This window comes from Corapipo altera, unplaced genomic scaffold, assembly GCF_003945725.1.
Source record: "Corapipo altera isolate COAL_440 unplaced genomic scaffold, ASM394572v1 161, whole genome shotgun sequence".
Lineage (NCBI taxonomy): Eukaryota > Metazoa > Chordata > Aves > Passeriformes > Pipridae > Corapipo > Corapipo altera.
This window is the reverse complement of record NW_020884979.1, coordinates 750,087-772,853: the sequence shown is the minus strand read 5'-3', so window position 1 is coordinate 772,853 and position 22,767 is coordinate 750,087. Positions and strand designations below refer to the sequence as shown.

Genomic DNA, 22,767 nt, shown 5'->3' with positions numbered 1-22,767 from the left:
ACTTTGGAACCAAAAAAAAAAAAAAAAAACAACAAAAAACCCCCCCAACTTCCCATACAAGCCTCGGCGAGCCAAACTGCAAACATGATTCATCAAAATTGCCGTGATTATATATGATGTGTCACCTGGCAATGTGCAAGAAGGAATAACATACAAATGTTTACACTTAACATCATCAACAGTGTGTATCTGCACATCAGCCAGGAGGAATTTAATTAGCCATGACAGAACATGCTGTTCGAATTGAAAAGAAACACTAGGCTGCTAAAAATCCTGGAAAGCTCAAGCAAAAACAAGCTCTGGTTATCAGTCATAATATTCCAGAAGAACCCAGAAGAAGTTCCGTGGTTAAAGCCGGGCGTTAAAACAGGAACAGATGTGAACGCTCCTCGCGCCGCCTCGAGGGGGGAGATTCCAATTTCACCAGGAAAACATATTCCAGGGCTCCCGCTGGTCCCCCCTGGCAGACTTGGAGAGCCCGAGGAGGATGGTGGACACGGGGAGTTGTTTTCGGGAGATATTCCTGCTCGTTTCACACACACCCGAGAGCGAGGAGAGCTGACTCCGCTTCTGCCAGTAATATCCACAGGGAGGGGGAGAAGTCATTTTTCTGAGGACAAAATTCCATCCAAAACCTCTCCAAGTGACACTGCCAGCAGTCCAGGTCGTACTTCTCACGCAGTATTAGCCTGGAATTTGTCAGGATAGTCAGAAAAAGGCCACTGGTGGATCCTGGCTCGATGCCAATTGCTCCGGGGCTCAAGAACGTTGAATTTCTCATAAAAAGCTCTTGGAAAAATAATTCCACAATAAAAAAATGACCGGAGCAGATGAGGAGTGCAACGTGGAAAATGCTGCATGATCACATTTTATTCTTGTTTAAAAACAGGAGGCAACAAACATATCACTACCTCAGCACCCAGTTCCCTACAGCCACTTAATTTACATCTCTCCATATCTTAATTTGGTTGATTATGCTTTTAGGTGATCACTGCTCCTTTTGATCAGTGTTTGTGGACAGCTTAATAATTAGACAGGGATTCTCTTTCAAAAGTCTATTTTACACATACCTAGGTACTGAATAAAATGTATTTCCCTTCATCCAGAAGCAACTGAAATCAATGCTGGGAATAAAAGAGGGCCTTCAAAGACTGCTGCCTATTGTTATTTATTTGGATTATTCCCATGTTAGATATTAGGAGGAAATTCTTCCTTGTGAGGGTGGTGAGGCCCTGGCATGAGTTGTCCAGAGAGGTTTTTTTGAACTCCCCATCCCTGGAAGTGTCCAAGGCCAGGTTGGATGGGGCTTGGAGCAACCTGGGCTAGTGGCAGCTGTCCCTGCCCATGGCAGGGGGTTGGAACAAGATGAGCTTTAAGATCCCTTCCCAGCCAAACCATTCTAGGATTTATTTTAAATCCAGCCTTTGCCCCTATCCCACAATTCCCAAAGGTGGAGCCCCTCAGGGAACAGATATTTCACTCAGCACATGCAAAGCCCCCACCAGCTTCACAAAAACGTGGCTCTGACTGCTGGCAATGAAAGTTGGCTACAGAGGCTGAGTTTTATGGGTTGGGAAGGACCTTAAGACCACCCAGTTCCACCCCCCTGCCATAGGCAGGGACACCTCCCACTAGCCCAGGTTGCTCCAAGCTCTGACCAACCTGGCCTTGGACACTTCCAGGGATGGGGAGCCCACAACCTCTCTGGGAAAGCTTTTCTTGTGTGCAACCATATGATTATAGAACACAGCTCCACACCTCTGTTAACAATCCCAGCAAAGAGACACACACACACACACACACTGCATGAGTATTTCCAGCTTGCTACTGGACCTCCCTGACACAAGACCAGCTCTGGAAAAGTGATGACATCTCCCTGTTTCCTCAGAGAACACAGTGGCTTCCGCAAGCCTGGTCAGGTCCGATGTTCTCAGTGCTGTCTGTGGATGGGGAGCTTTGGCACGACAGCTGGACATGCAAAACCAACCCCCCTGAGCCCAGCTCACTGCAGCTGTGCAGGGAAGCCACTGCCTCCTGACCACTGCTGCCCAGGTGAGGGCTACGACTCCTCCCAGCGTGGGAGCTGAGGAGCTCAGCTCGCTCTCAACTCAGCTCTTGGTTAACCTGGATGCAAACAGTCACCTGTGAAACCAAGCAGAGCTAATTCTGCCTGTCCATGAGTATAGAAGTCCAGAATGGTTTGATTTGGAAGAGATTTTAAAGAGAAACCAGTTCCACCCCCTGCCATGGACAGGGACACCTTCCACTATCCAAGATTGCTCCAAGCCTTGTCCAGCCTGGCCTTGGACACTTCCAGGGATCCAGGGGCAGCCACAGCTTCTCTGGGCAACCTGTGCCAGGGCCTCTCCACCCTCACAGACAAGAATTTCTTCCCAATATCCCATCTAACCCTCCTCTCTTCAGTTTGAAGCCATTCCCCCTTGTCCTGTCACTCCAGTTCCTGATGAACAGCCCCTTCAGACCCTGGAAGGTGCTGTGAGGTCTCCACACAACCTTCTCCTCTCCAGGCTGAACATTCCCAGCTCTCCCAGCCTGTCTCCACAGGGGAGGTGCTCCAGTCCCCTCAGCAATTTTGTGGCTCCTCCAGACTTGCTCCAACAGCTCTGTGTCCTTCTTTGTGTTGGGGGCAGCAGAACTGTGCACAGCATTCCAGGTGGGGTCCCACCAGAATGGAGTAGAGGGGCAGAATCCCCCCTCCCCTCCCCTGCTGCCCACGCTGTGGGATCAGCCCATTCCTCACTGCTCTCCATGTGGACACTGAGCCCTCAATCACAGCTCTGTGTGTGCAGCCACTCAGCCAATCCTTCACCCAACTCAGTGGTCCCTCCAGCTAATCCATGTCTCTCCAGTTCAGAGCCAAGGATGTTGTGTGGGAGTGACAAACCCTTCACACAACCAGGAGAAACTCTCAAACCTGGGAGCAGCACCTTCCTGCCCGGACACAGCTCCTCCTGACTGCACTGCAAACCCTCCTGCACTACCCCCAACCCAAACATCATGTCTCTCCTGGAGCTACTGAGCTCAGGGCCTCAAATGATCTCCAGAGCATCACACATGGCTTCAAAAAACCACAGCCTAGGATCCCAAACACACAGACTTTTGGCAGCTTCTCTCAAGTATTTAGTTTTTAATGCAGTCTCTCACACTGCACTCTCCAGGTTTGGGTGTTGATGACTAAAGAATTACAAGGATGCTCCCAAAATACTCTGCACCCCTTCTGCAGCTGCAGCCACCAATTCACAGCAAATGACTTTATTTGATGATAAAAATGACAACCTGGAGGGGTTTTTAGCAGCAATAACGAATTTTAGCTGATTTTTCTCCTCATTCATGATTACTGAATACAACCCAAAGTAAAAGCCTTTAGATGAAGTCACCTGTATTTACTACTTTGACTCAAAATTAACTTATGAAGCACTTCATTAATGACTAAAGAAAGTGTAAGGGCAAACTTATCCTGAAATGTGATGGACCCATGCCTTTCTAAAAGCAAAGAGCCTCCTTTTTACTCCAACACAACTCACTGAAGTGAATTTTCACCTTAAAAAAGCAGATTATGTGCATTTGAGATCAACCCACAGGGGCAGCCTGACCATTTTCTTTGTTTCCAACATTTTCCAGGAAAACTAATAAGGCAACATCTACAAGAAGCAAAAACCTTGCCATTTCTACGAGTCAGAACACACATCCTTTCCTTAGCAGAACACAAATAAGTACGGAAAAGAATATTCCAGTTTCATAAGTTAAGGAAAAGAAAACCAAAGCCTTACCTTACTACATCATCAATGTTGTTCCTGTACACTCCTTCAAGCCTCTCTGCAGGAAAGCCCATAGCAATTATGTTTGGATAAATATCTGGATATGCAAGTTAAGGAAATATTTGTAAAGCAAGTGAAATGTCTGCAATATTATTAAATGGACATTAATCCAATGTTTAACTGTATCCAAGTCAAAGCAACAACTCCAACTGACTCCACACAACAGATGGGAATGTGAAAAGGATTCTGTATCTTGTTTATCAAAAAAACCCCAACAATTACCCACTTCTGAAAAAATACCCTCACATCTTATTCTGAACTACCTGCAATTCACTTGCCAAAAGCAACCTGGGATGAAAGAATTTAGGCAAAGCACCTCTTAGCCCAAACAAATCAGTGCTTAAGGAAAAAGGGCCAATAAGAAAACTGCAAGTTTACATCTCTAAAGAATTCACAGCAAATTGCTAGAGAATCACTGGCATTTATTTTTCTGGTAGTGAAGTGATACATGCATTTTTATTTTTTTTTAACATAACTCCAATAAAGAAAGCACTCCCAAGTTTAAAACATTATTAGAAATGATAATGTAGTGAAGAAGCTTCACTGCAAATCAAACCAGAAATGAAAGCAGCAGCTCGAACAGCCCATACCCTGCTGCATTAACATACTCCTCCTCAAACTAATTTTAGAAGGAGCAAGAACAAAGCATGATATGTTTGAAGTTGGCCCTGCTTTAAACAAGGGGGCTGAAGGAGGTGGTTTCCAGAGGGCCCTTTTAACCTAAATTATCCCACCCTTTCAAGAAGCATTTTTATGGTCGAAATATCCCAAAGCTGCAAAGAGCAGGAACATCGGGATGGAAGACACTGCAGCAGCTTCCAAGATATTAAAATTCCAGTTAGCTGTCCACAAAGCAAAGCCTGAAGTAGGACACAAACTCCTTTACTCCACCCTTGCAGAATTCCCACAAGCTCAGGCCCTCACAGCAGAGCAGCACAGACCAAGTTCTGCATTTACACCGTTAACTGCAAGACTCCAGAAAAACATTAAGAGCTGAATACACGGAAATAATGTTTTGTACTCTCAGAAAAAAAAAAAAAAAAAGAATTAGCATTTACTGTGTTGTAATCCAAGTATTAATAGACATTGGTCTGCTCGGGCCATTCAACAGAAGATTTGTGCAGACAATGAGAAAAATAGGAAAGCTTTTGAGTAAATGAAATAAATATTTGTAGCTGCCTTAAATACAGACGCTGAAAGGGGCTCGTGGCTGGTTTCCAGTTTATTCTGTACTTGCTCAAACCCTAAAAAAACACTTACACTGGAGGAAAAAAAAAAACCAACCTAAACATTAAATTGCTTAAATTACGGAGCTTGTGATAACTTCAAATAACAAACTTTGAACACCACTCTGATGGTATTTTACTCCTTGAGCAGTTCACACCTCCTTAATTAACAAAAGGTGCTATATAATTAGCAGTATCTTCACTATTTTATCAGTTCCTCCTTGCCATAAGAAGAAGAAACGGGATCTATATTATGCTAACAATGAATTATCTGGCTTTCAGCTACACACATCACTCCCTCCTCCTCGATTTCAACCTGATTTCTCCCTACTCCCAGCATTTCTCCTGCAAAGCACCTCTTTTTGGGTCCCACCCCGAGCACCAGGGCCATATAAATTACCACAGCAAAATAATCCAATATATCAGGCTGCTTTCCACAGCACTTCTTTGTGGAACACAAGCACTCCTGACAGGGTAAAATAAAAAAAACCAGGGGTAAAATCAATTCACTTTGACACACCACACCAAACCCCACTTTCAGGTGAGTATCACCCGTGAGACAGACGCCCAAACTTCACCAAATTACGCTGCAACTTGCTCAGATTTCGGTTTGTGAGCTTTACTCCAGGGTTTTTTCAGGCATTACAGCCTGTGGTTGATGCTCAGATGCTTTTCCTCTCCCAGAGGCTGAGCCATGAGATACTTTCCAGGATTCCCAGCTGGTGCAAGATGGAAGCGAAGCAGACACCCCAAGCGAAGGGAAGAGAACATCTCAACAGCAGCCTTTCCAGTCAGCAGGTTCCCAGACTTGTCCAAACACCAAAGCTTCAAAACACGCAGGCAGAGGGAGATAAAAAGTTCCAAAATAACCGGGGCGGGCTCCGGCTTTTGGAAAGCGCAATTCCCGCTTGGATCCTCCTCTCCTGTGACCCCTCTCCCCTCCCTGGCTCAAGGGCACATGCACAGCTCACAGCCATTTCTGCTTTTAAAGAGGGGCAGGATTAAATCACAGAATCAATTAGGCTGGAAAAGACCTCTAAGATCATCCAACCTTTGACTGATCACCACTAGGAATCACTAGGAATGCTTAACTTAACCATGCCCTATCCCTGGAAGTGTCCAAGGCCAGGTTGGACGGGGCTTGGAGCAACCTGGGCTAGTGGAAGGTGTCCCTGCCCATGGCAGGGGGTGGGACTGGGTGAGCTTTAAGGTCCCTTAAACTATACCAGGATCACTACAATTATTTTTTAAGTGCAGAGTGGGTATTGCAAAAGGTGTTCCACAACATCCCAGTAAAGGAAAAAAAATGGGAAAATACTTCAAAAGAGGTGGGGTGGGGGGGGAAAATAAGAAAAATATTTACTGAGGTCACCTCGATGTGAGGAAGACCATTCCATGGAGGGTGGCAGAGCACTGGAACAGCTGCCCAGGGAAGCTGTGGAGTCTCCCTCTCTGGAGACATTCCAAACCCACCTGGACATGTTCTTGTGTCACCTGCTCTGGGTGACCCTGCCTGGGCAGGGGGTTGGACTGGGTGATCTCCAGAGGTGCCTTCCAACCCCAACTATTCTGTGAGTCTGTGATGCTGATTCACTAAAAGCATTCTGTGTGCTCTGGGGCTTGGCAACCCGAGAGCACAAGAACTCAGGGGCTTCTCAAAACCAAACATCCCACAGCGAGCCCACTGAGGAGGGGGGGTTGAGTTTAGAAAAATATGATTGGGGTTTTTTTTTTTTTTTAAAACCAGGCGAGGCAATCTCTCTCCACCACCTAAATATAATCGTCCTCCTGAAGTACCTCAGCGATTATCTCAAAGTATTAGGCAGGAATGCAGTTCACACGCCACTGCTGACTCACCCCTGTGTGCTAAAGGACACGGCCCTGCCAGCCAGTGACACCCTTTCATGGCACCAGGCTTCCTCTGCTCCCAGGGAAAGCAAGCAACAGCCATGACAAATGCATTCCTATTGCTGGGCAAGAAAACTCTGTGTCTTTTCAATATGTGCTCAAGACAGAATATCCTGAGCTGGAAGGGACTCACAAGGAGTGTGAGTGACTCCTGGCCCTGCACAGACACCCCAACGATCCCACCCTGCCCCTGGAAGCGTTGCCCAAACGCTCCTGGAGCTCTGGCAGCCTTGACATGTGGCTTTGAAGCTCTTTTGTTGGTTCAAGCAACTGAAGAAATGCCTTTGGCTTTAAGGAGCACCATAAGATGGAAGAACACGGTGCTGCTGTTTGCACACATGATCTAAATCTCTGAGCAGAAAGAGAAGATTCAACATTTAATTGGAAAAGCTGCCATGAAACCCAAGGTCTTCCCCCCCAAGATCTGCCTCAAGTGGAGGGGATATTCCTGCATGTTTTTATCCCCATGCCAGGGAATAAAACCCCTCTTTGGGGACAGGGACAGCCCGTGATCACTGCACAGTGACCAGTTTTAGGAGCATCAGGGAACACCATCTTCATGGAATTCTATCACCAGCCACGCTCAACAGTTCACAGACACTCCTTTTCACACCTCACTTAGTTTAACATTGATTCCCAAAGCTGAAATTAAGATATTCCCTACCAAGAGGAGATTTCTTACACAGGAGCTTGGAAGCTGGGCTTCCATTCAAAGGGGGAACTCTGAGTCATCATGAAATTGGTAATGATACTGCTAATTTTAGAAATCTGGAAGACCTGATCATTCAAAACATGCAACAAATTTATTGTCAATTCCAAGTTTTCCCTTTTTTTTTTTCTTTTTTTTTTTTTTTTTTAGGGCAAGCAAACAAAAATGGAAAAGGCCTCAGGCCTTGACTGAGGCAGTTCAACACACACAAAACAAAGTCAACCAGAGAGCTGTAACTACCAAAATTTGAACTGGGCTTTCTTAAACAGCATAAAATAAACCCTGCCACAGTTTGCCAAAGTAGGTCTTTCCTAAGACACCCATTCCCCTGGAATTTAGAGGCTGGACTCTGTTAGAGTCCAACAACAAAATCCCAAAACACCATCCTCTGCTCAAGTTCTTACCTCTAACTACCCAACTGGAGCTTTTGCAGGAACCAAGACACTGTGGTGTGGCCCAAGGAACCTTCAAATCAAAACACCCAATAATTTGCTAAATCATCCACAATGAGAAAGTGTCGATACTGAAACCAGAGCAAAGCAAATAATCCATGTGCCACTTCGGAGATGCCTCTGCTCTAATGCTGCTCAGAGATTTAACAAAACAGTGCTCTTTAAAGCCTGAAATCATTCCCACATTGCTGAAGATGACAGTCTTTGCAGTTGCTATGAGAAAAATCCTGGATCATTATGCAAATCAGCAGTTATAATCACTTTCAAAAATAGCTGTCTATATATTCACACTATGCCAAGATCAAATTAAAGAATATGCAGTATACACTTGCAACTTCACATACATGGAGATATAAAAGTAAATTACTCATGTTGGTCCTATAACTGATTCTGCTCACAAATTCAGCCTTTTGCCTAATAATGGAAGGTGGCCAAAAAAACATACCGAAATATTTACCAATTCTTAATTCTTAAACAGCCACAAGAACAGACAGCTGCAGCCTTTCTTGCAATGATCAACACTCTCAATGAGTAAACTACAACGGCATTAGAATTTCTGAGTAATTTTATGAAGTGCTATATTTCAAATATAGGATCCTCACTCCACTCATTAAGGTGGCTTTAAAGGGAAAACAAAGAGCAAATGACCTCATCTCCTATTTTATAAGCAGGCCAGAGCATGCAGAGCTTCGGAACTTACACAGAGCTTTGCTTTCCAAACCCAACACTGAGGACAGATTTTACATCAAAATGCAAATACAAAACAACTTTAAAACTCAGAGCCCTTTACAGTCTTATAAATATTTACTGTTTACAAGGGCCTGGAGTGACAGGACATGGGGGAATGGCTTCCCAGTGCCAGAGGGCAGGGTTAGATGGGATATTGGGAAGGAATTCTTCCCTGGGAGGGTGGAGAGGCCCTGGCCCAGGTTGCCCAGAGAAGCTGTGGCTGCCCCTGGATCCCTGGAAGTGTCCAAGGCCAGGCTGGAGCAACCTGGGCTAGTGGGAGGTATCTCTGCCCATGGCAGGGGGTGGCACTGGGTGAGCTTTAAGGTCCCTTCCAACCCAAACCATTCTATCACTCTGAACCAAAGGCTTCAGAAGACCTACCAGGCATTAGAACTCCTCTTCCTTCAGGAAGGAAATTTAAAACAAGCTGAGTGTTCCTGAAGCTGTGACTGATGGCACTGCCCAAATCACGCTCTGGAGCTAAAAAACTTACTGCACAACCTGAACCAGCCCCCTGCCAACACAACAACAACAACGAGCCCCTTTCTCCCCACGCTCTGTTTCCACCTTCCCAACGCAGATCTCGTGTAACAAAGGAGATCTAAACCCACGGCCCCGTCAAAGAAGCTTCACAACTGCCAGGAGTGCTGATTTTTCACCTCCAGCTGGGGCTGGAAGGTGCTCCCAGGAGCCCACTGCTCGCTGTGCTGCCAGCTGGGGGTCAGCCCTGCCCTCCCTGCACGAGGTGGCCGAGCTGTCACCGCCACTGGTGTGACAGCGACACCCGGGAGCAGAGGCACCGCGGCCTTTGAAGGCTCCCAAAGTCGCTTTGCTGCCTGGATCTGCCCACAATTTTCAGGAACTCTGACTTCAGGAGCCTGCCAGCCATCAAACAGTGACCTCCAGCCCTTTAAGTCCAGCTTAAACGAGTCCATCTAGCAACAGCAAGGATTAAAAAAAAAAAACAACCAAACCACGCTGTTCTTGCTGTTCAACAGCTTGACAGCCTGAAGCTACAGGGGGAGTGTTATGAGAAGTGTCCACACTCCATCCTCAAACAGATTTAAGAGCCCTGACAAATGGCCAAGCTCCTATTAGTGCCATTTTCTTGACAGCATCCCTACAACAACCAAAAAAAAAAAAAAAAAAAAGGCAAAAGACACGGGAAAATACACCCAGACCAATCTGGGAAAGTTTCCTGGCAGATATGCTGTTCAAACTGGACCCATGCATGAATTTCTGTTCAACAGGCAGCATTTCCATTAGCCAGCATGAAACACAAAATAAGTTTACTATTTTTCTACGAGCCTGGATCATCAGGAAGTAGAGGGGAAATGAACAGGAAGAAGGTTCTTCAGAGCAAAGGAGGATTCCTTGTAGCCAGCCAGCTGCACTTGCCAACTCTACCATCTGTGCCTTAAAGAACAAGAAAAGGGACCAACTCAGATGTGGTTGAAACATTTTATGATTTAGAAGAAATGCATTTAACCCCTTAATGCTCCATATTTCAACAATGATCTTTTTTTCCACCCACTTTTTTAGTTTTTTTTCAGATTTCAGCTTGCAGTTTAAACACAGCAACCTAGACAAGGAACAACAAAACTGCAGCTCCTTCCTATCCAGGAGGAGGCAAACCTGTCCAGATGAAGTCATGGGGCTGACAACACGTCTGGAAGGGAACTCAAATTCCCCCAGCACAAAGAGGGAAATCCAAAGATGCCTGAAGGGGATATTGCCAGGTTGTCTACATCCATAACTCAGTTCTGTCCCATAGCAGGGCTTCTAGATCTGCTTACTACATTGATTTGGGAAGCATTCCCAGAGCAAGAGCCTCTCCTTCCTCTGTGAGGTGTATGAAATGTGTCCTGGAGCTCTAAGCCATAGGGGAGGCTTTGCTGAACAGCTAATGGGGTTACTAAGATTGGGAAAAACCCCCTAAACCTCCCAGCAGAGATACAAGAAGTGCTAAAAGCAGCATGAAAGATGATGGCTGCTCTAGAGAGGAGCTTGTTCTGACAAAGGCTGAGAAAAGGACGCCTTAAACTTTCATTTCAAAATGGTCTGGAATCATAAATATAGAAAAGCATGCAGGTAATAAAGGAAACATGAGCTGGTTGTGCAGAGCTGCAAGAAGTGTTTGGACAAACACTCACAGGGACACAGTGGGACTGTTGGGGTGTCCAGTGCAGGGCCAGGAGTTGGACTGGATGATCCCTGTGGGTCCCTTCCAGCTCAGGATATCCTATGACTCTATGAAATCCCTCTAAAATAGCTGCTGATATTACAGACAGAAAAAAGCTGCCCCTTCCCATTCAAAGAAAACTGAGAGCAAACAGGAGCATAACAAATGATGCATCAAACTTTGTATTATTCACACAAAATCTGACAGAAAGAACTCTTCAGCTGAGAAGTCAGAGATTGGGCCTCAACTCCACCTCAAGTCCAGATCTACAGCACTGAACAAAACCCTACAATCCCAAGGGATTCCCAGAGATGGAAACACACAGAGAGGTCAGTTAAGAAGGTTTTTTTGCTTCTGCTCCCATTTTGGAACAAGCTGCATCCCATCTTACCACCCCTACCCTGGCATCCCAACCAGCTGCAGCAACACAGGGAGGCCCAAGACCAAGAGCTGTGCCAGTGGGGAAGGTCAGTGGTGCAGGTTCACTGGATCATCAGGGTTGGAAAAGACCTCTGGGATGACCCAGTCCAACCTCTGACCCATCACCACCTTGTCAACTAGACCAGACATCTCAGTTTGAGTTTCTGAAGTGCCAGATTTATCTGTTTTAACCCACCAACCAAACTCAGCACGAACCCTTTCAAGGAGAAGTTTGAGGTCTCCCTGGTCCGTGTTCCCAGCACACCACCTCACTTGGCAGGGTCTCCTTTAACGTGTATTTAAGCACATCCTAACCTCAAACACCCCCAGAAAAACACAAGAATTTTATTCAGTAACGAGAAGTCAGCACAGAAGAGTCACTACTTTGATATTTACTGACAGGAAGTGAAAAATGGCTCAGACTCAACTTTTTGCAAGCCTGAAAGAACATCCAAAACTTTCAGAGACAAGGGAATTTCAAAGAGGACAAATGTGGCACACGTTTAAAAAGCTTTCTAAAACAGAAGCTACAAAAACTAGGATTTGCATGGATTTATCAAACCTTCTTTTGAGTCCAAGAGAAGATAATGGCAAGTGGCAAAACAAGACACGAGGCCATCCTAATAAACTGTTCCTCAACCAGTAAGCCCCAAGCAGATAACTTCATTCTGATGAGATCTAGTGTTTCCCTCCTTTAAATGTTAGTATAAAAAAAGGACATTGCTTCTGTGACTCACCCACACAAGAAATTAAAGAGCAGAAAATACACAACTCCTTCAATTCTAGCCTGATACACACCCAGGCAATGCAATGAATTAAGCAGAGGCCTCTAAGAAAATTAATCATGCAATTAAAAGCTATTCTACTGCCGCTCCACAAAGGCAGAATTAAGTTTATAAAGACGTTTCTTAAGCACTCCACTACCAAAAACTGGATATTAAGCAGTTTTTCTGCACTGCTGCACGCTGGGGCTGTGAAGCTGGGAGTTCATCTTTAAAGGGAACAATGCCAGCTTTTGCAATAGTCATCATCCCAAACACAGAGCAGTTGAGTTTAATTTTTTAGCTGCACAGTCAATTACCATTTGAATCACCGAGCCACTACTCGAGCCCCGTTGCCTAAAAATCGTTATTAAGATAACCCAGATTTATGCAGCATGATACAGGGCCTAATTGCAAGATTATTTACTTCCATTCTACAAAACTGCTGCTGTATTATTTTTTTTTTCCTTTCGGGGCCTCGCAGGCGAGACAGCGACCGAGGCGGATGACGACAGGAGCACAGAGGATGCTGGCTGGAGCTAGAAACTGGAATGAGGATCTGTTTACATCTGAAATATCAACCTGGGCCCTAAGACACGCTCAAAAACCAACAGAACCCAAAGCAGAGGCAACCACCCACAAAGCAGCCGTGCCTCAGGAAAAGACCCCGCTCTACAGGAATTCGTTTTCCAGTGAATTCCCTTCTTCCAGCCCAGAAATCAGCCTTCCAGTAACTCGTGGGATGTGCACAGCTCTAATCCCGAAAAACCCGCACCCAAGTGCCAAGTCAAAGGAGCCCACACCTACCTCAGGGATTGGGATGAGGCACTGGGCATGTCCAGCAATCACTCCAGGCTACATCCCATTTTCCCCCCTAAAAAGCCATGCAATAATTAACCCTGAATATCCCCCCTACACTGGGCACAGTAAATAAATACACATTGCATGCAGCTCCAAGCTGCAGATCACTTAAACCAGAAAGGAGGGGGGCTTTAAAAGGGAGTTAGTTATGAGTAATGACACCAGCTTTGGGCTCTAATGTAATAAAGGGATTTGACAGCTCATCTGCCTGTTCCCTCCCTTTTCTCCCACTTTGTCAGAACACAACTATTGTCCTTTAGATCATCATACAAGGACCATTTTCATGTTTAAACCCGTTGCAGGGGAAGTCCCTAGGCTAAGGTACCAGGGGTATAATTTGTCAGCTTATGCAGAATTAATGTGGCAACAACATTAATCCATTAAAAATATAATTTCATTCAAGGAGCTGCTCAGAGATTCACAACCAGCAGAAAAAAACTCGGTAGACAGAAACTTTACATATAATATTTGAACTCTGCAGTTGTTACATCCTGAAGTTTAGTTTTGGCTTTATGTTTTTTAGCATGGGGGGGAGGTAACACAATGTATTAAAGAAACATATTCTTGCAGCAATATTATTACTGAGCAAATTGTATCAATTGTTTGCACAACAAAGAGGATTTAGGTGTCCAAAACAACCTACAAGGAAGAAAATACAGTGAAAATTTTAAAATTAGACAATTCTGTCCTCCTCTAGACAGTGTTTTAAGACATTTAACAAATACTCACTGCCTCTACAGCAGTCACTGTGCTTCAGACTATGTTGGTTGTAAACCCAGGGTCCTACAGGAGTGTAGCACTGGATGGCACCTGGAAAACCACAGTTTTGTTCCAAAGAAACCTGCTGATCCCAGCCTAGCAGGCATCAAGAGCCAGCTAATCTTTGTGCACGTATTAAAGTGAGCAGTAAGAGCCAGTTGCAGTGTTGCATAAGCCCCACACTCAAGGCTGTATCCTCTTCCCTCACTGAGGCACTGCAAGTCAGGTGGAATTATCCTGTGGATGGAAAGGCCTCCCTGACTGGTAGAGATTCCTAGAAAGATGCATTTCCAAAGCTCACCACCCTCCAAGACTCCAGGTGACACGTGGCCAACCAACCACCCGCAGAGTAAAAAAGGGAGGGATTTTCAGGAGTCCCCACCAGAGCCACCGAGCAGACCCCACAAAGGGAACTCCTCGAGTGCCAACAGCCCATCAGGCTCAGTGCCACGAGGAGGAACTTGGATTTTTCCTTGGAAAGGAAACACTCAAAACCAATACCAGTCCTAGCAAAGCTTGCGCTTAATTCAGCACCACCTTCTTCCCGTTTAATGGCAAAGCTTTGGATGTTCCGAAGGTTCCAAACACTTAACTGAGCTTCCACCCAGATTTCAACAATCAGTCACTTCAGCTGGGGTTTTTCCAAAGGGTCACAAGTGTTCTGCAGTGTCCACATGAGCTGTACTTGTTCCTCTCCCCACCTTGAGAACACACAGCCACCACCTCAGCACGAAACCAAAGAGCACCTTCTGTCAGGGAATTCTTAACCTGGAGTTCAGCCCTGTGCAAACAGCATCCACATGGACCAAAAATTCCTGATGATCCAAGAGGAAGCAGTACATGGGGAAGCCTGCACTTAAAACAAGGGCAAAGAGATGAGCTATGATTTGTGAAGCTTCTTTTAAGCCCCTTTCTGAGCAGCAGCAGCAGCCAAAAAGCAGGGCAGGAAGGGGCCGGGTGACTCTGAATGGGATTGCACAACGGAGCACCTGCTGAAATGGGGGGGGGTGTGGGAAAAAATTCAGCTGTCAAACACCACCAGCCCCACGTTCTACAGCAGCACAGCAAAGGGTTTGGGGTTTCTTTGGGTTGTGAGCAACAGTAAATGACCCAGCTCACGTGCAACCCCGGAAGAGAAAAAACGCACGGACGCACCTCCAGCAACCACCACCTGGACAATTCCAGACATCCCTCTCCTGGCTAAGAGCAGAAAGAGCCCTTCTCCTGGGATCAAACACATCCTACAGCCAGCAGGGAACTGCAACTCCGAAGGAGTCCCCAGCCAGCAGGACCATTGTACTGCTGTCTGTGCAAACTGACTTCTTACATGAATTCCCAGCACTAACCTTCCTGTCCAAAACCCAAGATCATCCCGGGCTCCAGAAAGCAAAACGAGCTCCAAACACTGCTAAGTAACGTGGTTTACTCCAGAACAAAGAAATACTTTTCCACCAATAAAACGTGTTGCCAGTTGGTCTCTTCTAGTTTCTTCTAAACCCTCACGAAAAACTTGTTACAAAACCTCTGACAAACTTCAATTTCAAAATGAAACCAAGTCCCTTTCACGAACGGCGTTTCCAAGCCGGGCTCTATTTTTAAACACGGTATGTACCTCATGCCACTAATTCATTTTTTTTTTCCCCTGGAAGCTGAGCCATTTTGAGTCAAGTCCCATAATTTAAAACTTCATTAAAAATGCAGAGAGCTTTAGGACTGCAAGCAGCAGAAAGCGGGAGGAGGTCGTCAGAAGCTCCCTCTCACAATCTGAGCGCTCTCTGCCTTTCATCGCACGAGACAAATGACGTGTGAGACGTGTAAACTGCACCCAGCATCTCATCTTTACTGGATATTGCTGCAGTTTGTACCACTATGTAGGTCACGAGCTGCACATGCTTCAGTCAAGCCCTGAGCTCAGCCTAGTTGGCCATTTTCACCCCTGACAGAGGGCCTGGAAACACGAGACAGTTTAACCAAAGCCAGAAGCAGCTCCACCGCTTTTTTCCAGCCTCAAATAGTTGAGCCACTTGCTAAACTCAGTAAAGCTCTGAAGACACAAGCAACCCAGGCACCGTTTCCTGAAGTGGACATGAACCAAGCTGCACAACTTCAGAAATACCAAACATTACAGTGCCTCAGAAAACAGACTGGTGGCTGCAGCATCAAGAAATGTCACCATGGCAGAAGAAAGCCGCTAATCCCAACTTTCCTTCTCTCCCATCTGCACAAAAAGGCATCCAGTATTACAGAAAGCAACTGCAAACCCAAACAAACTCGGAATAAACAGCTGAAATAAAGTATTAAAAAGCTTATTTAATGTCCCCACCTTCAAAACCTTTCTTCTTCTAAATTCAAAGTGGTTTTTTTTCCAAGAGGTGCATTAAAAAAGACTGTTCACGGAGAACATCTGATTAGATGAAAAGTAATGTCAGTGTGGATTTTAAGGACACACAGGACTATTCTCAGACTGTGCACTGATTCTGAGGAGGTGCTCTTTCCCTTTGCTGAAATCCTACATTATCCACACAAGAGGAATTCTTAACCAACTCCTCAGGAACTGAGAGTCCCAAGCACAACATCCTGGACTGTACCTGCACCAGCATCAGTTTTAAAAGGATCTGACACAGCCCAACTGAGGAAAAGAGGTCCTCAGAGGGAATTCTGGCACTCCAGCACCTGACCCAGCCTGGCTTTGGCACTCAGGTGTTCCTCCAAGGCCTGGGAGAATCAGCCACGACCAAAATGCAAAGACCACAAATCTCTGTCCACCTGGACCACCAAGACACGGACCCTCCCTCAAAGACGGGTGGAAGGAAAGGGCAGGTCACAGAAGACAGGCTGGAGATCAGGCACCTCACCTGGATTCACCATCATTCCTTTGATTTCCACCTCCCAAAGCCCAGGTAATCATTGACCAGCTACTGAGGGGTTTGGAGCAACCACCACTGAACTCCTCACACAGAAATATTTACTGCAGGGGGAATTCAGGCCTCCACTTCCCACATCCCAGGTAAATGCCAAAATCCCTGGGCTCTTCCTTCCCTTTTTCACTCCCTGAACTCACCATAATCTGCACCACCTGGTCCTCCTGCCATGCCTTGATGAACACCTCGCTTGGCCTTCAAGTTTCCTCTTCCCTGCCCTAATATCACATGGTTGGAGATTTAACTCCCTGCCTACAGGTGTAAGGAACAAACAGGTTATTTTCCAGCTGTCAGGTATGGTGAGAAACAATCCCACCCTGCACAAAGCCATCAAAAAATTCACCTTCCACTTGTGCTGCAACATCAGCCTCCAAGCAAAGCCATGGCACTGTAAAGGCACAAGTCTTCATTCATTAATTATCTGCTCAAAATGTGCAGCTATAAAAATAAGGATTGAGTATAAGCTTATTCCTAAAATATTTTTGGAAAAAACCCCCCACCTTTTCTACACTTTTCATTGCAGAACTGCAGCCAGCTGCTCCTTTTAGAAAAGCCAGCCTAAGCCCACTCTAGTGGCCTGTTTATAACACAGAATTCTAAGAATAAAATTAATGAGACAAGGAGAAAAAAAAAAAAGTAAGAAAATAAGCAATAAGTTCCATTTGACACATCATTAGCAGCCTTGAGCAGGAATATCAGGGTTCTACATTCACCAGTTCTCTTGCTGGGAGCATATGACTAGTTAAAAAGATCAGCTTGGGCCAAGAAAATCTCTCCCTACCACTGGCATATCTGGGCAAAGATACCTGAAATACCAAACTCTTGCACTGTGAAGCCAGAAGCTCTTGGTTTTGCCACCACTTCACTCTTTTCATAACCCCAGTGGCCAAGTGAAAATACTTTCAGGCCTAAAATTACATTTATCGCAGACAGAGTGCAGGAATTATGCACCAGAGCTGCTGCTTTTTAACCCAGAGCTCAGCAACCACTTGCTTAAGTCCAGAACCTTTCAGGCTGTTTTAAAGCCACTAAAATTTTAGGCCAAGGCTCAGTGGAACAGCAAGAGCTCTGTGCTGGTTCCAGCTGTTATCAGCTTTGATCCTGCCCAAGAACTGGATTTATTTGGAGAACTTGCTCGGACATGAGCGCAATTACTCCAAAACCCAGTAAGTTTCCCCCTGCTCCTGCTGCAGAACAGAAAGATCTCTCTACAGGGCTAAGTCTGGCCCTGAACACTACTGTCAATATTCATTTTTCCAACTTCTAAGCGAGGTTCTTGCTCCAAAATCCCTCCCACCCAGCACTGATCTTTCTCCGAGGAGCAAGACCACGGCCACAGCAGAGCCCCCCTCACACCATTAACCCTGCAAGGCATTCCAAGCCAAACATCTGCCTGCCGCCCCGCTCCAGCACATCTGCTCCAAAGGCCACCAAAACTACACCCCGGGTTTTGCCTCATTAGCCGTAATTGCTCGCTAATTACTTATTCCAGAGTAAAGTATTCTATACAATCCTCCTCGACGAGCCCCGATGCACCGTGTCTCTGACACATCCACCAGGAAAAAAAACCCGTGGTTTTTTTTTTTAATCTGGCAGCAGCGATTGCCACCTCTTGCCGTGGGGAGCCTCGCAGCATCCTAAGGAACAGCGACGGGATGGAAATCAGGGCAGAGGACACAGCCTTCCACTCAAGCAACCCGAGGAAAGCCACAGGCCTGCCACGGTTATACTCGCAATCCGAGCCGCTAAATTAAAAATAATAATAATAAAAAATAAAAAAATAAATAAAAGCGCTGCGGACCCGAGTCACGGCGGGACGGGCACGTTCGCTGCGCCCAGAGCCCAAAAAGCCAGCCCGGGCCGAGACAAGCGGCCGCGGGGCCGGGTGGGGGCTGAGAGGGGCACGGCCCCCGGGCGGCTCGGAGCGCCGGCGTTAATCCCGGAGCTCCGTTAATCTGCCGGGCCCGGACAAAAGGCGGCCGAGGCGGCGGCGGGGGAGGGCGGCGGCGGCGGCGGCGGAGGCCCGGGCGAGCCCCGGCGGAGCGGCCGCGGGGCAGCGCGTTAGGTAACGCCGCGCCGGGGTCTGATGCAATCGCCGGGGACGTGCGGGGGGAAAAAAAAAAAAAAAAAAAGAAGGGGGGAAAGGGGGGGGGGGGGGGGGGGGGGGGGGGGGGGAGAGACAGAGAGGAAGAGGATACAGGTCAGGTCCAGGTCGAAGCCATCCTCCTGGTATCGCCTTTTGTTCCTGCTGACGATCTCTTTGATGATGGCGGTCATGTCTGGCAGCCGGGGGCCGCTCCGGGGCAGCGCGCAGGGCCCGGGCGGCGGCCGAGAGGCACCACCGGGCGGCCCCGGGCGCGGATGCTCCGCCGGCTCAGCCCCGGGCGGGCCCGGCTCCTGCCGGCGGCGGCACCGGCCGCTGCTGCTGCTACTGCTGCCGCCGCTGCTGCTGCTGCTGCTGCTGCTGTTGCTGCTCCCTCCTCCTCCTCCTCCTTCTCCTCCTCCTCCCCCGAGCGCGTCGGGAGCCGCGCCGAGCCCCTGCGGGCGGTGCCGCCGCCGCCGCCGTGTTTGGGGCGAGCGCGGCGGCGGCGGGGGGAGCAGCTCTGCGGCGCTCCGGGCCCCGGCAATGGTGACAGCGGGCGCGGGGCGCGCCCCCCACCCCTCACTCCCCACCACCGGAGCCGGCTCCCCGTTTCCCTACCCCCCCACCCCACCCCCCCACCCCCCCGCCCCCCCCCGCCCCGGGGGCCGGCCGGGCCGCTCGGCGGGGGTGCTTTTTTTTTTTTGTTTCTTCCGTTCCTTTCCTCCCCCTTCCTCCCCGGGCAGCGGCGGCGGCGGCGGCGGCAGCGGCTCCCTCAGGGCGGCGCGGCCGCGCTCATCCCCCGGCCCGCAGCGCTCGCCGGCGCGGGGCTCCCATCATGGCCGCGGCTTCCGAGAGGGACGGCGGGCGGCGCCGCCACGCCCACCGCGCCACATCCGCCGAGAGGGAAAAGTAGTCCCCCCTCCGGGGGTCCGCCACCGGGGGAGCGGAGAGCGGGGCGGGTAAGAGGGGGGAGAGGCTCGCTGCGAGCGCGCCGCCCGTACCCCTCAGCCCGCCGGCCCCCCCCTCGCTCCCTCCGGGAGCGAGGGGGGGGCCGGCGGGCGGAGGGGTACGGGCGGTGAGATGAGGCTCGGTGGGTGCGCTGCGGACCGGCGGGTCACGTGGGCGCTGGCGGCGGCGCCTCCCCCGCGGGCGGAAGTGGCCGTGAGGGGACGGGGCGGCCACGGAGCCCCCTCAGAGCCCCCTGAGCCATCTCAGAGCAGCCCCCGAGCACACTCGGGGCGCCCCGAAACCCTTCCGAGCTCCCCACCACCCCCCCGAGCTGGCCTTCCGCGCCCCCCGCCGCCCCCCAGCCAGGCCCGCCCCGCCGAGCAGAGGGGAAGAGCGGTTTCGGTGCGGCCCCGGTGAGGGGTGGGGGGGGTTGAGCCCGGCGGGTTGAGGGGGCTGGGTGTCCTCCGCTGGGTTTGGCGAGGAGCGGGGCGGCCGCGGTGAGCGAGCGCCGATCGCCCCCTGCAGCCACCGGGCACGGAGGGAGGGAGGGAGGGAGAGAGGGGGTTTGGGGCCACCTGCTGCCCTCGGAGTCACAGGATCGTTGAGGTGGGAAAAGCCCTCCCGGCCCATGGAGTCCCCCCTGTGCCCGATGCCCACCTTGGCCCCCAGCCCAGAGCACTGAGTGGGGGCCAGGCCTTCCTGGGACACCTCCAGGGATGGGCACTCCAAACCTCCCTGGGCAGCCCCTGCCAATACCTGACAACCTTTTCCAGCAAGGAATTCCTCCTCCTGTCCTCGAGACAATCCAATCATGGGCACGGGGACGTGACAGTCCCCCCGGGTCGTGCCGGCTGGCTCAGCCCTCCTGGCTGTGCTGCTTCCATGGAGTTTTCTGTCCCACCCCATTCCCACATGGATGACAATTATCCTGGCAGGGGGAAAGCACTGTCTATAAATCTCTAAATCAGCCTTTAAACCCCTTTTAACCCCAGCCTACAAGGTTCTTCACAGTCTAAGCTGAGAACTCCTGCAAGTCTTTGGGAATTACCCGTGTTAATGTTCTGCAGGAAAACGACCATCAGGAAGGCTGGTGCAGCCTGAGCTGCTGGATATCAACACTGGCTGCACTCTGGGACCAGTTTCCATCTTTCTCACTGTTTGGTAGGGCTTTTTTTTGGGGATCTTTCGTGTGATTTTTTTTCCTCTGCTGTGCAGAGAGGCGAGATATTGGGTTCCTGAGGTAATAAAAACTAAAATCTGAAGGCAGTTTGGGATGTAGGACCTCTGCAAAGCATCAGGAATGGGATCTGTTGGAGATCAGCATCTGCCCCAGCTGCTGAGGGATCAGGAGGAAGCTTGGCACGTGATACACGTTTGGGAAAATGGGATTGCAGGGACAATCCATGTGTAAATTTGCCTCCCTCAAAACCAGTCTTCATGTCATTCCATTGCTGGGCAGTAGCATGAGGGATATCCCATGGAAGCCAAGGATAACACACCTTGGAAGGAAATCTTTAAAGGGTGTTTGGTTGTTTTATAAAAAAATCTGCGAAGAAAAAAAAAACCAAGAGGAAAATTGAACCACTTTTTGTACAACCAGAAAAGAGACAGCATGGAAAGGAGTGTCCTGAGGGGACAAGGAGAATCCATGTACCCCTTTGTCCATGAAAAGCAGATGATGTAAACCAGATATCTCCAAAAAACCAGATCTATAAGTCCACCTCGAATGTTTTTTGGGCTGGCAGGGAAAGGCATCTCACTGAAGACACTTTGTATCTAAATAATGAATTAATAAATAAATAGTTACTTCAGTGACTTGCTCAATCTTTAAACACTTTTAAGAGGTGCTGGGGTCTGGCAGCAGATGCTGGAGCAGGAAAAAAACAGGGAGAAGGGGGGAAAAAAGCTTAGCTTTTCCTTTAAGGGCTCAAAATAAACTGGAACATAAGGTGGAGGGATTTCCTGGGCTGCTGCAGCCTCCAGCCTTTTGCAAACGCTGTATTATATAATTCCTTTCATAAACGTATCAAGTTGCATCTTAAGATCTTTTGCCACCATTATTCCCAGTGGGAAGCCGTTCCCAGAACCTTCTGCTGGTTTTCAGGCTAAATATATTTGGGACCTGGTCAGTCTCCATTTATTCCTGTGCCAGCACTGGCCTTAAATAGCTCCTGCTCTGTGGCACGTTGTGCTCCCACGGGCACACACACCCATCCCCTTGGCTGTGGGCAGCTCTGCCCAGCTCCCCTCCACTTCCAGGCTCCCCCTTCCAGTGGCTGCATCCCAGGGCCTCCATCTTACCTTCTCCCAGGAGTTTTCCAGCTACAGTCTCGTGGGCTCCAACCAACTCAGCCGCGCGTTTCACTGGAAAACCCCAAAATGTTTGGGGTTTTTTTTTTTTTCCCCACGGCTCCAAACCCGATAAAACTGTGGCTGCCCCGTCCCTGGGAGTGTTCCAGGACAGGTTGGAGCAACCTGGGCTAGTGGAAGGTGGCCCTGTGGAATGGGATGGGCTTTGAGGCCCCTTCCAGTGCCTGAGCAGCCTTTCCAGGAAGAAATTCCTCCTGCTGCCCAACCTGCCCCTGCCCTGGCACAGTTTCCTCTTGCCCTGTCCCCTGTTCCCTGTAAAACACGGACACAAGAGCAGGGGGGTTGAAGGGGAATTGCCAAAACTTTGGGTTAATTACAGGAATGACAGAGATCCTGTGATTTTAACCTTTTCCTGGACGTTCTTCTGTTACTATGTATATATATACAGTAAAATTATTCATATATATATGTTACTTATATAACATATATATATATGAAATATATATACTGTATATATAACATATATACTGTATATATAACATATATACTGTATACATAACATATATATGTTATGTCAATATATTATACATATATATGCATAGTATGTATGTGTATATAATATATACTAATATATAATATATACTAATATATAATATATA

General features: G+C 48.3%; 1 protein-coding gene and 1 long non-coding RNA gene across 2 annotated transcripts in view; both read right to left on the bottom strand.

Annotated features, from left to right (window-relative positions):
• The window catches only part of PTEN (phosphatase and tensin homolog), a 47,632-nt gene extending 28,511 nt beyond the window's left edge, over positions 1–19,121 (bottom strand). Inside the window, exons 1-2 of the mRNA XM_027665649.1 lie at positions 18,966–19,121; positions 3,792–3,876 (exon numbers count right to left, since the gene is read on the bottom strand). Coding sequence (XP_027521450.1) covers positions 3,792–3,876; positions 18,966–19,044 — 164 coding nt within the window. The 5' untranslated portion in view covers positions 19,045–19,121. The remainder of the gene's footprint in view (positions 1–3,791; positions 3,877–18,965) is intronic.
• Positions 19,122–21,249: 2,128 nt separating this feature from the next.
• On the bottom strand, positions 21,250–22,193 carry LOC113957837. The gene is made up of 3 exons (XR_003531309.1): positions 22,100–22,193; positions 21,453–21,574; positions 21,250–21,344 (listed from the first exon to the last, which is right to left on the bottom strand). It is a non-coding gene; the product is annotated as an uncharacterized LOC113957837 (long non-coding RNA).
• Between the last annotated feature and the right edge of the window lie 574 nt (positions 22,194–22,767).